At 55.3% G+C, this 13,482-nt stretch overlaps 1 protein-coding gene across 1 annotated transcript in view; it reads left to right on the forward strand.

Moving 5' to 3' along the window:
• The window catches only part of LOC140396821 (GDNF family receptor alpha-2-like), a 431,885-nt gene that overhangs the window by 417,171 nt on the left and 1,232 nt on the right, over positions 1 to 13,482 (forward strand). The window contains exon 8 of the mRNA XM_072485576.1: positions 12,287 to 12,340. Coding sequence (XP_072341677.1) covers positions 12,287 to 12,340 — 54 coding nt within the window. The remainder of the gene's footprint in view (positions 1 to 12,286; positions 12,341 to 13,482) is intronic.

The raw sequence follows: 13,482 nt of genomic DNA on the forward strand, positions 1-13,482 counted from the left end.
GGCAGTACAGCACTCCCTCAGTACTGACCCTCTGACAGTGCGGCACTCCCTCAGTACTGACCCTCTGACAGTGCAGCACTCCCTCAGTACTGACCGTCTGTCAGTGCAGCACTCCCTCAGTACTGACCCTCTGACAGTGCAGCACTCCCTCAGTACTGACCCTGTGACAGTGTGGCGCTCCCTCAGTACTGACCCTCTGACAGTGCAGCACTCCCTCAGTACTGACCCTGTGACAGTGTGGCGCTCCCTCAGTACTGACCCTCTGACAGTGCAGCACTCCCTCAGTACTGACCCTGTGACAGTGTGGCGCTCCCTCAGTACTGACCCTCTGACAGTGCGGCACTCCCTCAGTACTGACCCTCTGACAGTGCGGCACACCCTCAGTACTGACCCTCTGACAGTGCGACACTCCCTCAGTACTGACCCTCTGACAGTGTGGCACTCCCTCAGTACTGACCCTCTGACAGTGCAGCACTCCCTCAGTACTGACCCTCTGACAGTGCAGCACTCCCTCAGTACTGACCCTCTGACAGTGCAGCACTCCCTCAGTACTGACCCTGTGACAGTGTGGCGCTCCCTCAGTACTGACCCTCTGACAGTGCGGCACTCCCTCAGTACTGACCCTCTGACAGTGCGGCACTCCCTCAGTACTGACCCTCTGACAGTGCAGCACTCCCTCAGTACTGACCCTCTGACAGTGCAGCACTCCCTCAGTACTGACCCTCTGACAGTGCGGCGCTCCCTCAGTACTGACCCTCTGACAGTGCAGCACTCCCTCAGTACTGACCCTCTGACAGTGCGGCGCTCCCTCAGTACTGACCCTCTGACAGTGCAGCACTCCCTCAGTACTGACCCTCTGACAGTGCAGCACTCCCTCAGTACTGACCCTCTGACAGTGCGGCACTCCCTCTGTACTGACCCTCTGACAGTGCGGCACTCCCTCAGTATTGACCCTCTGACAGTGCAGCACTCCCTCAGTACTGACCCTCTGACAGTGCAGCACTCCCTCAGTACTGACCCTGTGACAGTGTGGCGCTCCCTTAGTACTGACCCTCTGACAGTGCGGCACTCTCTCAGTACTGACCCTCTGACAGTGCAGCGCTCCCTCAGTACTGACCCTCTGACAGTGCGGCACTCTCTCAGTACTGACCCTCTGACAGTGCAGCGCTCCCTCAGTACTGACACTCTGACAGTGCAGCACTCTCTCAGCACTGACCCTCTGACAGTGCGGCACTCACTCAGTACTGACCCTCTGACAGTGTGGCACTCCCTCAGTACTGACCCTCTGACAGTGCAGCACTCCCTCAGTACTGGCCCTCTGACAGTGCGGCACTCCCTCAGTACTGACCCTCTGACAGTGCGGCACTCCCTCAGTAATGTCCCTCTGACAGTGCAGCACTCCCTCAGTACTGACCCTCTGACAGTGCGGCAGTCCCTCAGTACTGACAATCTGAAAGTGCAGCACTCCCTCAGTACTGACCCTCTGACAGTGCAGCACTCCCTCAGTACTGACAATCTGAAAGTGCAGCATTCCCTCAGTACTGACCCTCTGACAGTGCGGCACTCCCTCAGTACTGACCCTCTGACAGTGCAGCACTCACTCAGTACTGACCCTCTGACAGTGCAGCACTCCCTCAGTACTGACCCTCTGACAGTGCAGCACTCCCACAGTACTGACCCTCTGACAGTGCAGCACTCCCTCAGTACTGACAATCTGAAAGTGCAGCATTCCCTCAGTACTGACCCTCTGACAGTGCGGCACTCCCTCAGTACTGACCCTCTGACAGTGCAGCACTCACTCAGTACTGACCCTCTGACAGTGCGGCGCTCCCTCAGTACTGACCCTCTGACAGTGCAGCACTCCCACAGTACTGACCCTCTGACAGTGCAGCACTCCCTCAGTACTGACCCTCTGACAGTGCAGCACTCCCTCAGTACTGACCCTCTGACAGTGCGGCACTCCCTCAGTACTGACCCTCTGACAGTGCGGCGCTCCCTCAGTACTGACCCTCTGACAGTGCGGCACTCCCTCAGTACTGACCCTCTGACAGTGCGGCGCTCCCTCAGTACTGACCCTCTGACAGTGCAGCACTCCCTCAGTACTGACCCTCTGACAGTGCGGTGCTCCCTCAGTACTGACCCTCTGACAGTGCGGCACTCCCTCAGTACTGACCCTCTGACAGTGCAGCACTCCCTCAGCACTGACCCCCTGACAGTGCAGCACTCCCTCAGTACTGACCCTCTGACAGTGCGGCACTCCCTCGGTATTGACCCTCTGACAGTGCGGCGCTCCCTCAGTACTGACCCTCTGACAGTGCAGCACTCCCTCAGTACTGACCCTCTGACAGTGCGGCACTCCCTCAGTACTGACCCTCTGACAGTGCAGCACTCCCTCAGTACTGACCCTCTGACAGTGCAGCACTCCCTCAGTACTGACCCTCTGACAGTGCGGCACTCCCTCTGTACTGACCCTCTGACAGTGCGGCACTCCCTCAGTATTGACCCTCTGACAGTGCGGCACTCCCTCAGTACTGACCCTCTGACAGTGCAGCACTCTCTCAGTACTGACCCTCTGACAGTGCAGCACTCTCTCAGTACTGACCCTCTGACAGTGCGGCACTCCCTCAGTCCTGACCCTCTGACAGTGCGGCACTCCCTCAGTACTGACCCTCTGACAGTGCAGCACTCCCTCAGTACTGACCCTCTGACAGTACAGCACTCCCTCAGTACTGACCCTCTGATAGTGCGGCACTCCCTCAATACTGACCCTCTGACAGTGCAGCACTCCCTCAGAACTGACCCACTGACAGTGCAGCACTCCCTCAGTACTGACCCTCTGACAGTGCAGCACTCCCTCAGTACTGACCCTCTGACAGTGCGGCGCTCCCTCGGTACTGACCCTCTGACAGTGCGGCACTCCCTCAGTACTGATCCTCTGACAGTGCGGCACTCCCTCAGTACTGACCCTCTGACAGTGCACCACTCCCTCAGTACTGACCCTCTGATAGTGCGGCACTCCCTCAGTACTGACCCTCTGACAGTGCAGCACTCCCTCAGTACTGACCCTCTGATAGTGCGGCACTCCCTTAATACTGACCCTCTGACAGTGCAGCACTCCCTCAGTACTGACCCACTGACAGTGCAGCACTCCCTCAGTACTGACCCTCTGACAGTGCAGCACTCCCTCAGTACTGACCCTCTGACAGTGCGGCGCTCCCTCGGTACTGACCCTCTGACAGTGCGGCACTCCCTCAGTACTGACCCTCTGACAGTGCACCACTCCCTCAGTACTGACCCTCTGACAGTGCAGCACTCCCTCAGTACTGACCCTCTGACAGTGCGGCACTCCCTCAGTACTGACCCTCTGACAGTGCAGCACTCCCTCAGTACTGACCCTCTGACAGTGCGGCACTCCCTCAGCACTGACCCCCTGACAGTGCGGCGCTCCCTCAGTACTGACCCTCTGACAGTGCGACACTCCCTCAGTACTGACCCTCTGACAGTGCGGCACTCCCTCAGTACTGACCCTCTGACAGTACAGCACTCCCTCAGTACTGACCCTCTGACAGTGCGGCACTCCCTCAGTACTGACCCTCCGACAGTGCGGCACTCCCTCAGTACTGACCCTCTGACAGTGCGGCACTCCCTCAGTACTGACCCTCTGACAGTGCGGCACTCCCTCAGTACTGACCCTCTCACAGTGCAGCACTCCCTCAGTACTGACCCTCTGTCAGTGCGGAGCTCCCTCAGTACTGACCCTCTGACAGTGCGGCACTCCCTCACTACTGACCCTCTGACAGGGCGGTGCTGCTGACACAGGCTAACACAATGCTGATCTGGATGGTTATTTGTGGTTCACACAGACATTATTACTCTTGGTCGAGCCCGCACATGATCAGATTGATTGAAGTCTGTGTGAAACCCTGTCCTGTTCTAACCTGAAGTCCATGCGGTTGGTCAAGGATGATTATTGCCAACCCTCTCCCAGCTGCTCGCAGTGGTGCGCTGGAAGAGGCGATGGTGTCACTCATCTGTGAGCTCCTTCTATAAATAGGAGATTTACATCTGCATCATAGCTGGAACTGAGGCAGTGACATTGGTTTTTTACAAATTCAAGTCAAAGAACAATTTCTGATTCATATCGCCAGAGGAGTTGGTGCAAAATAATTCTCCAAGTAAATCTGCGCTCAGCCAAACCCATGACAAATCTGTATAGCCTCAATCGCGGGTCCATTTTTTGTTGTTTGGACATTCATTTCCATTTAATGGTGACACAACTGACAGAAGAATGCAACAAGAGCTGCAAATTGCATTTCTATAGCGCCGTTGATGCTGTAAATCCTCCCCCTGTGGATTGTAACGAGACACACATTTGCCTAGGCAGCACATCCGGAGGTGTCGGAATAACCAGCACCTTGCTCAGAGACAGAGGTGTTCAAGGAGCTGCAGTCCCTGCGGCGTAGGTACACCCACCGTGCTGTTAGGCAGGGCGTTCCAGGATTCTGACCCAGTGAAGGAATGGCCGATATCTTTCCCCGTGAGCGGCTCGAAGGGGGAACCCTCCCAGCTCTCGGCTCCCTGGCACCAGCAGCACCGCCCGTGGCCTTGTGGGCGGTGGTTTGGAATGAGCTGTCGAAGGGGGCTTGACGAGTGAACAGAGGAGACGGATAGATTTGGAGAGGTTGGAGGTGGTTTCGGGAGGGAGTACCAGGCAGCTGAAGGCAGGGGCGCCAACAGGGGAGGGATGGAGATCAAAGTTCCGGAATTGCGGGTGTGCAAAGTCTTGGAGGGTTGTAGTAGCTGGAGGAGGTAACAGAGATAGGGAGGGGTGTCGGACTGGAGGAGGTTACAGAGATAGGGAGGGTGTGGGGACTGGAGGAGGTTACAGAGATAGGGAGGGTGTGGGGACTGGAGGAGGTAACAGAGATAGGGAGGGTTGTCGGACTGGAGGAGGTTACAGAGATAGGGAGGGTGTAGGGACTGGTGGAGGTTACAGAGATAGGGAGGGATGTAGGGGCTGGAGAAGGTTACAGAGGTAGGGAGGGCGTAGGGGCTGGAGAAGGTTACAGAGATAGGGAGGGGTGTAGTAGCTGGAGGAGGTTACAGAGATAGGGAGGGTTGTAGGGGCGGGAGGAGGTTACAGAGATAGGGAGGGGTGTAGGGGTCTGGAGGAGGTTACAGAGATAGGGAGGGGTGTAGGGGCTGGAGGAGGTTACAGAGATAGGGAGGGTTGTCGGACTGGAGGACGTGACAGAGATAGGGAGGGATGTAGGGGCTGGTGAAGGTTACAGAGATAGGGAAGGATGTAGGGGCTGGAGAAGGTTACAGAGATAGGGAGGGCGTAGGGGCTGGAGAAGGTTACAGAGATAGGGAGGGGTGTAGTAGCTGGAGGAGGTTACAGAGATAGGGAGGGTGTAGGGGCTGTAGAAGGTTACAGAGATAGGGAGGGATGTAGGGGCTGGGGAAGGTTACAGAGATAGGGAGGGCTGTAGGGGCTGGAGGAGGTTACAGAGATCAGGAGGGATGTAGGGGCTGGAGGGGGTTACAGAGATAGGGAGGGTGTAGGGGCTGGAGAAGGTTACAGAGATCGGGAGGGATGTAGGGGCTGGGGAAGGTTACAGAGATAGGGAGGGTTGTAGGGGCTGGAGAAAGTTACAGAGATAGGGAGGGATGTAGGGGCTGGGGAAGGTTACAGAGATAGGGAGGGCTGTAGGGGCTGGAGGAGGTTACAGAGATCGGGAAGGATGTAGGGGCTGGAGGTGGTTACAGAGATAGGGAGGGCTGTAGGGGCTGGAGGAGGTTACAGAGATCGGGAAGGATGTAGGGGCTGGAGGAGGTTACAGAGATAGGGAGGGTTGTTGGACTGGAGAAGGTTACAGAGATCGGGAGGGGGTGTAGGGACTGGTGGAGGTTACAGAGATAGGGAGTGGTGTAGGGACTGGTGGAGGTTACAGAGATAGGGAGGGTGTAGGGGCTGGAGGAGGTTACAGAGATCGGGAGGGATGTAGGGGCTGGAGGAGGTTACAGAGATAGGGAGGGTTGTCGGTCTGGAGAAGGTTACAGAGATCGGGAGGGATGTAGGGTCTGGAGGAGGTTACAGCGATAGGGAGGGTTGTCGGACTGGAGGAGGTTACAGAGATCGGGAGGGATGTAGGGGCTGGAGGAGGTTACAGAGATAGGGAGGGATGGAGGGGCTGGAGGAGGTTACAGAGATAGGGAGGGGTGTAGGGGGCTGGAGGAGGTTACAGAGATAGGGAGGGGGTGTAGGGACTGGTGGAGGTGACAGAGATAGGGAGGGGTGTAGGGACTGGTGGAGGTGACAGAGATAGGGAGGGGTATAGGGGGCTGGAGGAGGTTTCAGAGATAGGGAGGGGTGTAGGGGGCTGGAGGAGGTTACAGAGATAGGGAGGGGTGTAGGGGGCTGGAGGAGGTTACAGAGATAGGGAGGGGGTGTAGGGGCTGGAGGAGGTTACAGAGATAGGAAGGGATGGAGGGGCTGGAGGAGGTTACAGAGATAGGGAGGGGTGTAGGGGGCTGGAGGAGGTTACAGAGATAGGGAGGGGGTGTAGGGACTGGTGGAGGTTACAGAGATAGGGAGGGGTGTAGGGGCTGGAGGAGGTTAGAGAGATAGGGAGGGGTGTAGGGGGCTGGAGGAGGTTACAGAGATAGGGAGGGGTGTAGGGGGCTGGAGGAGGTTACAGAGATAGGGAGGGGGTGTAAGGACTGGTGGAGGTTACAGAGATAGGGAGTGGGTGTAGGGGCTGGAGGAGGTTACAGAGATAAGAAGGGATGGAGGGGCTGGAGGAGGTTACAGAGATAGGGAGGGGTGTAGGGGGCTGGAGGAGGTTACAGAGATAGGGAGGGGGTGTAGGGACTGGTGGAGGTTACAGATAGAGAGGGGTGTAGGAGGCTGGAGTAGGTTACAGAGATAGGGAGGGGTGTAGGGGGCTGAAAGAGGTTACAGAGATAGGGAGGGGGTGTAGGGGCTGGAGGAGGTTACAGAGATAGGGAGGGATGGAGGGGTGGAGGAGGTTACAGAGATAGGGAGGGGTGTAGGGGGCTGGAGGAGGTTACAGAGATAGGGAGGGGGTGTAGGGACTGGTGGAGGTTACAGAGATAGAGAGGGGTGTAGGAGGCTGGAGGAGGTTACAGAGATAGGGAGGGTTGGAAGGACTGCAGGAGGTCACAGAGATAGGGAGGGGTGTAGGGGGCTGGAGGAGGTTACAGAGATAGGAGGGTTGGAGGGACTGCGAGGTTACAGAGATAGGGAGGGTTGGAGGGACTGCAAGGTTACAGAGAGGGAGGGTTGGAGGGACTGCGAGGTTACAGAGATAGGGAGGGGTGTAGGGACTGCAGGAGGTTACAGAGATAGGGAGGGGTGTAGGGGGCTGGAGGAGGTTACAGAGATAGGAGGGTTGGAGGGACTGCGAGGTCACAGAGATAGGGAGGGCTGTAGGGGCTGGAGGAGGTGACAGAGATAGGGAGGAATGGAGGGACTGCGAGGTCACAGAGATAGGGAGGGCTGTAGGGGCTGGAGGAGGTTACAGAGATAGGGAGGGTTGGAGGGACTGCGAGGTCACAGAGATAGGGAGGGCTGTAGGGACTGGAGGAGGTTACAGAGATAGGAGGGTTGGAGGGACTGCGAGGTCACAGAGATAGGGAGGGTGTAGGGGCTGGAGGAGGTGACAGCGATAGGGAGGAATGGAGGGACTGCGAGGTCACAGAGATAGGGAGGGATGGAGGGACTGGAGGAGGTTACAGAGATAGGGAGGGGTGTAGGGGCTGGAGGAGGTTACAGAGATAGGGAGGGTGTAGGGGGCTGGAGGAGGTTACAGAGATAGGGAGGGGTGTAGGGGCTGGAGGAGGTTACAGAGATAGGGAGGGTGTAGGGGCTGGAGGAGGTTACAGAGATAGGGAGGGGTGTAGGGACTGGAGGAGGTTACAGAGATAGGGAGGGGTGTAGGGGGTGGAGGAGGTTACAGAGATAGGGAGGGTGTAGGGGCTGGAGGAGGTTACAGAGATAGGGAGGGTGTAGGGACTGGAGGAGGTTACAGAGATAGGGAGGGTGTGGGGACTGGAGGAGGTTACAGAGATAGGGAGGGTGTAGGGGCTGGAGGAGGTTACAGAGATAGGGAGGGTGTAGGGACTGGAGGGGGTTACAGAGATAGGGAGGGTGTAGGGACTGGAGGAGGTTACAGAGATAGGGAGGGCTGTAGGGGCTGGAGGAGGTGACAGAGATAGGGAGGGGTGTAGGGGCTGGAGGAGGTTACAGAGATAGGGAGGGGGTGTAGGGGCTGGAGGAGGTTACAGAGATAGGAGGGTTGGAGGGACTGCGAGGTCACAGAGATAGGGAGGGGTGTAGGGGCTGGAGGAGGTGACAGAGATAGGGAGGAATGGAGGGACTGCGAGGTTACAGAGGTAGGGAGTGGTGTAGGGACTGCAGGAGGTTACAGAGACAGGGAGGGATGCAGGAGCTGGAGAAGGGGGTTGGTTGAAGCGGGTGGTGTCGGGGGAGGGGGGGTTGACATGGCCATGGAGGGATTTGAACGTGGGATGCTAATTTTAAAAGCAAAACCAATCAGCAGAGAAAGAATTGAATGAGTCAAAAGAGAAGAAGAATTTGAAGCAATTGGAATCGTGTGGTGACAATCCCTTGTTAATGTGCTAATTTCGGCAGCGAGTGATGTTAGCGGCGAGTGAGGCAGGAGGCACTTAATGAACGAGGCGGGTGAGTTAGACGACGAGATCCTGACCAGGGCGTTCTTTTTTACTCAACCCATCAATTATTTGCAAAAAAGGGAATGAACGTTGCGAAGGTTTTAATGTGCAGTGCTGGTCTGCTTGAGTGAGCTGTCACAGCACCAAGTCATGTGCGGAGGGATTATTAATAATACTGGGAGGAGAATTATGCATCTCATACCCCACTGCGGAGACAAAATGTCTTCTGTTGCTAACTTTTGGTTGGCTCTTAATTCGTAATTTGCTCTGTTTGTTTAACCTTTGCTCGAGAGTCGCCAGGTATCTTTATGATACCGCCACGAGGTTCAGGTTCAAGTACCGATCAATACCTCAACACACCGATTAGTAAGATTCAAATCAAAACACATTTATTATACACAGTAAATCACTACTCATGCATAAACTCTACTTTCTAGACTATTCTCTATCACTAAAAGGCCTACACTTAGCTTCGGAACTGGCCCACCAGGCCAGGGGAACAAATGGCCTTTCGTTCGATCTGAGTCTGCAGGATTCAAAAGCTGGTACGGACTGGGAGCTAGGAGCGCCTGTCTCGTAGCGAGCGTTAACTGGAGACTTACTTGGTTGATGCGGCAGCTTAGACGGTTCACTCTCAAGGGTTGATTCGAGTTGCTGAGTGACCCTGCCAAGAAGGACGATTTGAACTTGGGGGCTTTATTTTATAGTCCCCAGGGGCTTCACGCCCCTTTGGGGCGGACCCCGTATCTGGTTCCAAGTGATTGGACTACGTTCTAATCACTTGGATCGATTTCTCCAATACTGGATCCGTTCCCTGATCGCTGGGCGGTCCCTAAGTGTCCGTTGGCCTTTGTCTTGGCTCCTGCTGGCGCCGAGGAGTCTGGCTTGGCCTTATTCACCTTACATGTTTCAATTGTTCCCGGGGATCGCTTATTACTATGCAGATGGCTGAGAGTTTCAGTGCTGTCTGGGCTTTTGCAAGTTCTAATACACAGGAGACTTTGCCCTTGATAGTTTTTCCTGGCTTGGCTGAATTTCCCTGCAGTCTTTGCGGACCTCCATTTTAAGTCGGGAAGTGGCCAACGCAGGTGGCAGCACTTCTGAGTGGAGTTGTACTAAGTACCTCTTACAACTGGCATTGATTCGGTTCCTGACACTCATCGAGGAGCCCTCTCAGTTTGTGACTGTCAGACTGTCAGTTTATTGATTACTCCAGAGTCCTTCCACGCCAATTGCGTATATTTTTTAAAAATACACGACACGTTTATGTGTTGAAAGAAGATTTATTTCAAAAATGTCTGCTGCTCATGATCTGAGCTTCAAGGGCACTCTCTGAACCTGAGGGGTACCAGCCATTGCTCAGCAATGCAACACCCGCCTCAATGTCCGAAAGTCGGGTGGCCAAGTCTCACTCCGGACCATTCGAGCACCTCGACCAGGCTGCCATTCCGGGGTGGCACTGGGGGGGGGGGGGGGGGGGGCGCACTGTCGGAGATGCCACCCTGAGGACCAGAAACCAGGCGCCGCCTGCCGCCTGTTCCCGGGCCAACACTTCTGGAACGGCCAATATCGCCAGCTGAACCAGTCCATTATTCCGTGGTCCTTCCTGGGCTCACGATCATATTTCAGCCACAGTCGATAGGGCTGAAACGTTCAGGGGGGCCTTCCTTCGCACACCTTTTGACTTGTTGCTCCATGTTTCGTAGAATCGTAGGATCCCGACAGTGCAGGAGGAGGTCATTCGGCCCATCGAGTCTGCGCCGACCCTCGGAAAGAGCACCCTGCCCAGGCTCGCTCATTCCCCCGCCCTATCCCCGTAACCACACCGAGCCTGCACAGCTCTGTACACTAAGGGGCAAGTGACCGTGGCCAATCCACCCAAACAGCCGTTTGGATTGTGCAGAATTGTGGCATTTCTCCCTGATGATCTCCTTCACGGTCAGTTCATCGCCATTGCGCAGCAGCAGGAACTCGGTTTTGTGCACCGTAACTTGACACTGTCGTTACGAGGATCGGGGGCCGGTTTAGCTCAGTGGGCCGGACAGCTGGACCGTGATGCAGAGCGAGGCCCGTACCGGCTGAGGAAGGAGCAGCGCTCCGAAAGCTCGTGATTTCGAATGGACCTGTTGGACTTGAACCTGGCGTTGTGCCCACCCCAGTCCAGCGCCGGCAAGGCAGAAATAAGCAGATCACCAGCCATCCCCACCCTCACGGCGAAGACCTAATGTGCTGGACTGAAGGCATATTGGCATATCGGGCAGCACGGTGGCGTGGTGGGTTAGCACTGCTGCCTCACGGCGCCGAGGTCCCAGGTTCGATCCCGGCTCTGGGTCACTGTCCGTGTGGGGTTTGCACATTCTTCCCCGTGTTTGCGTGGGTCTCACCCCCACAACCCAAAGATGTGCCGGGTAGGTGGATTGGCCACGCTAAATTGCCCCTTCATTGCAAGGAATGAATTGGATACACTAAATTTTTAAAAAAGAAGAAAAAAAAATATTGGCATATCCCGGCCTTCTGGCTCGAAAGCGAGGGTGTTATTCTGTGGGGTGCCGCTGATACCGGCAAACGTTACAACACATGCCCGTGTGGATGCCCGTGTCTGAATTTATGAATCTGCTCCGGAGTCTATGGGTAGTCAGGGAATGATTGATGAGTTTATTTCTCGTGAACACATTGCTCGCGCAGAAGGGAAGCAGAGGCTCAACGAACACGCTGACCTCCTTGAGAAACTCGCTCCCTTGACATGTCAGAAGCGAGTTGTGCGACCCCCATCGCCAGCTTCTGAAAGCCTTCCCCTGCTTGGAGTCCCAGGGTCAACCCTTTCTTGAGGGATTTGAACCATTTTTCACACCGAGGGAGCAAGCTGAACGAAGCTGCGCTCAACTGGGAGGCCCTTTGTTTTCAGACTCGGATAGGATGGTTATTGTTTGGAACTCTCCAACCCAGAGAGCAGCGAGGGGGCTGTGGGTCACTGACGGGCTCCGTCCAAGGCCGAGATTTCGACCGACAAGCGAGTCAAAGGGAGGGGGGGTGTTACAGACAGGAAAGTGGAATAAAGATCAGGATCAGACAAACCACGATCTTGTGGAATGGCAAAGTACACCCCATAGACTGAATGGCCTCCGGCTCCCCTTTCTTCCCGAATTTGTGACCTTAGAACTGATGATCGGAGGGGAGAGGGTGCAAACAAAAAAAACCAACCCAGAAAATGATGCATCATCTCAGCAGGTCTGCCAGCATCTGCGGAGCGCGAGAGAGAGAGAAGGGAGATCACGTTTTGGGTCTGGCTGAGTCTTGGTCAAGCAGAGATGGAGCAATTGTCTCGAGACTTTGGCCGCGAATGTCCGACACCCCCGCGGTGGATTCCGTGGCAGAATGACCAGCGAGTGCCCATTGTCCTCGGAGGGACTTGAATCCCACTGGCAGCCAATGCCGACCGGGCGATGGGGAGAGGGGCGGGGAAGGGGTCGGGGTGGGGGGGGGCGGGGGGGGGGGGGGGGGGATTCCATGCCTCTGTTTCGTGTATACGCACGATCGATAAATCAATGATGGTCTTTTTTTGTTGCAGGATCAAGGAGCAAAGTTCAACGCTTCCAAAGAACAGAGTCTCTGTCTCCACGAGGTACGTTGCACCTTTTGAGGTGGAGTTCAGCTCCCCCCCCCACCCCCACCCCGTCACCTTCTTATCCAAGCGGGAAAGGAGTCATGAGATTGATGGATCAGGAGGAGCCCTGGGTGAGCGCATATCGCCGGTGCCGCCTGGAGTGAGGTGGCCTTCAGCCTGGGAACCGCTTCCTGCATTAACACCAGGGACCACCCCAGTGCTCACCTCGGGTTTGAAGCTGTGCAAAGAGTCAGGGGCGGGAGAAACACAGACAAGAACAAAAGGCGGAAAGGAAAATAAGAGAAGCGACAAGCAGCGAAATCAAGAGCCAGAATCAAACTGGCGCACGGGGAGAAATAGTGGGAACGGGCCAAGGATTGTCAGAAAGACAAGCTTTGCGCCTTCATGAGCGGAGCATTCGTAACAGAGCGGATGAATTAATCACACAAATAGATGGAAGCAGATCTGGCTTAGTCAGGATTACGGAGACGTGGCTGCAGGGTGACCAGGGATGGGAAATGAACATCCGGGCATGTTCAGTATTTAGTAAGGACAGACAAAACGGGAAAAGGTGTGGAGTGACAGTGTTCGTTCAAGAGGAAATTAACGCAACAGTGAGTAAGGATATTAGCTCCGACAATGTGGAATCTGTATGGGTAGAGCTGGGAAATACCAAGGGGCAAAAAATGTTTGTGAGGATTGTATATCGACCCCCCCCCCTCTTCCCTCCCCACAAAGTGTAGTGGTGATGCTGGCATCAAACAGGAAATTCGTGAAGCATGCAATAAAGGAACATTTGTAATTGTGGGTGATTTCAATCTGCTTATAGATTGAGCAAATCAAATTTGTAACAATACCATAGAGGAGGAATTCCTGGAGTGTGTACAGGATGGTTTTCTGGAGAGCAGGCCATCCTAGACAGGGTATTGTGTAATGAGAAAGGAATCAATGGCAATCTAGTTGTGCGAGGCCCTTTGGGGATGAGTGACCATAATATGATTTTTCATCACTCAGAGAGTGAAGTAGTTTAACCTGAGACGAGTATCCTGAATCTAAATAAAGGTATGTGGCGTAAGTCGGCAATGATCGATTAGGGAATGTTACTTAAAGGGATGACAGCGGACAAGCAATGGCAAACATTCAAAGAGGGTATGGTGCGG

This window comes from Scyliorhinus torazame, chromosome 20 (genome assembly GCF_047496885.1).
Source record: "Scyliorhinus torazame isolate Kashiwa2021f chromosome 20, sScyTor2.1, whole genome shotgun sequence".
NCBI classification, from domain to species: Eukaryota; Metazoa; Chordata; class Chondrichthyes; order Carcharhiniformes; family Scyliorhinidae; genus Scyliorhinus; species Scyliorhinus torazame.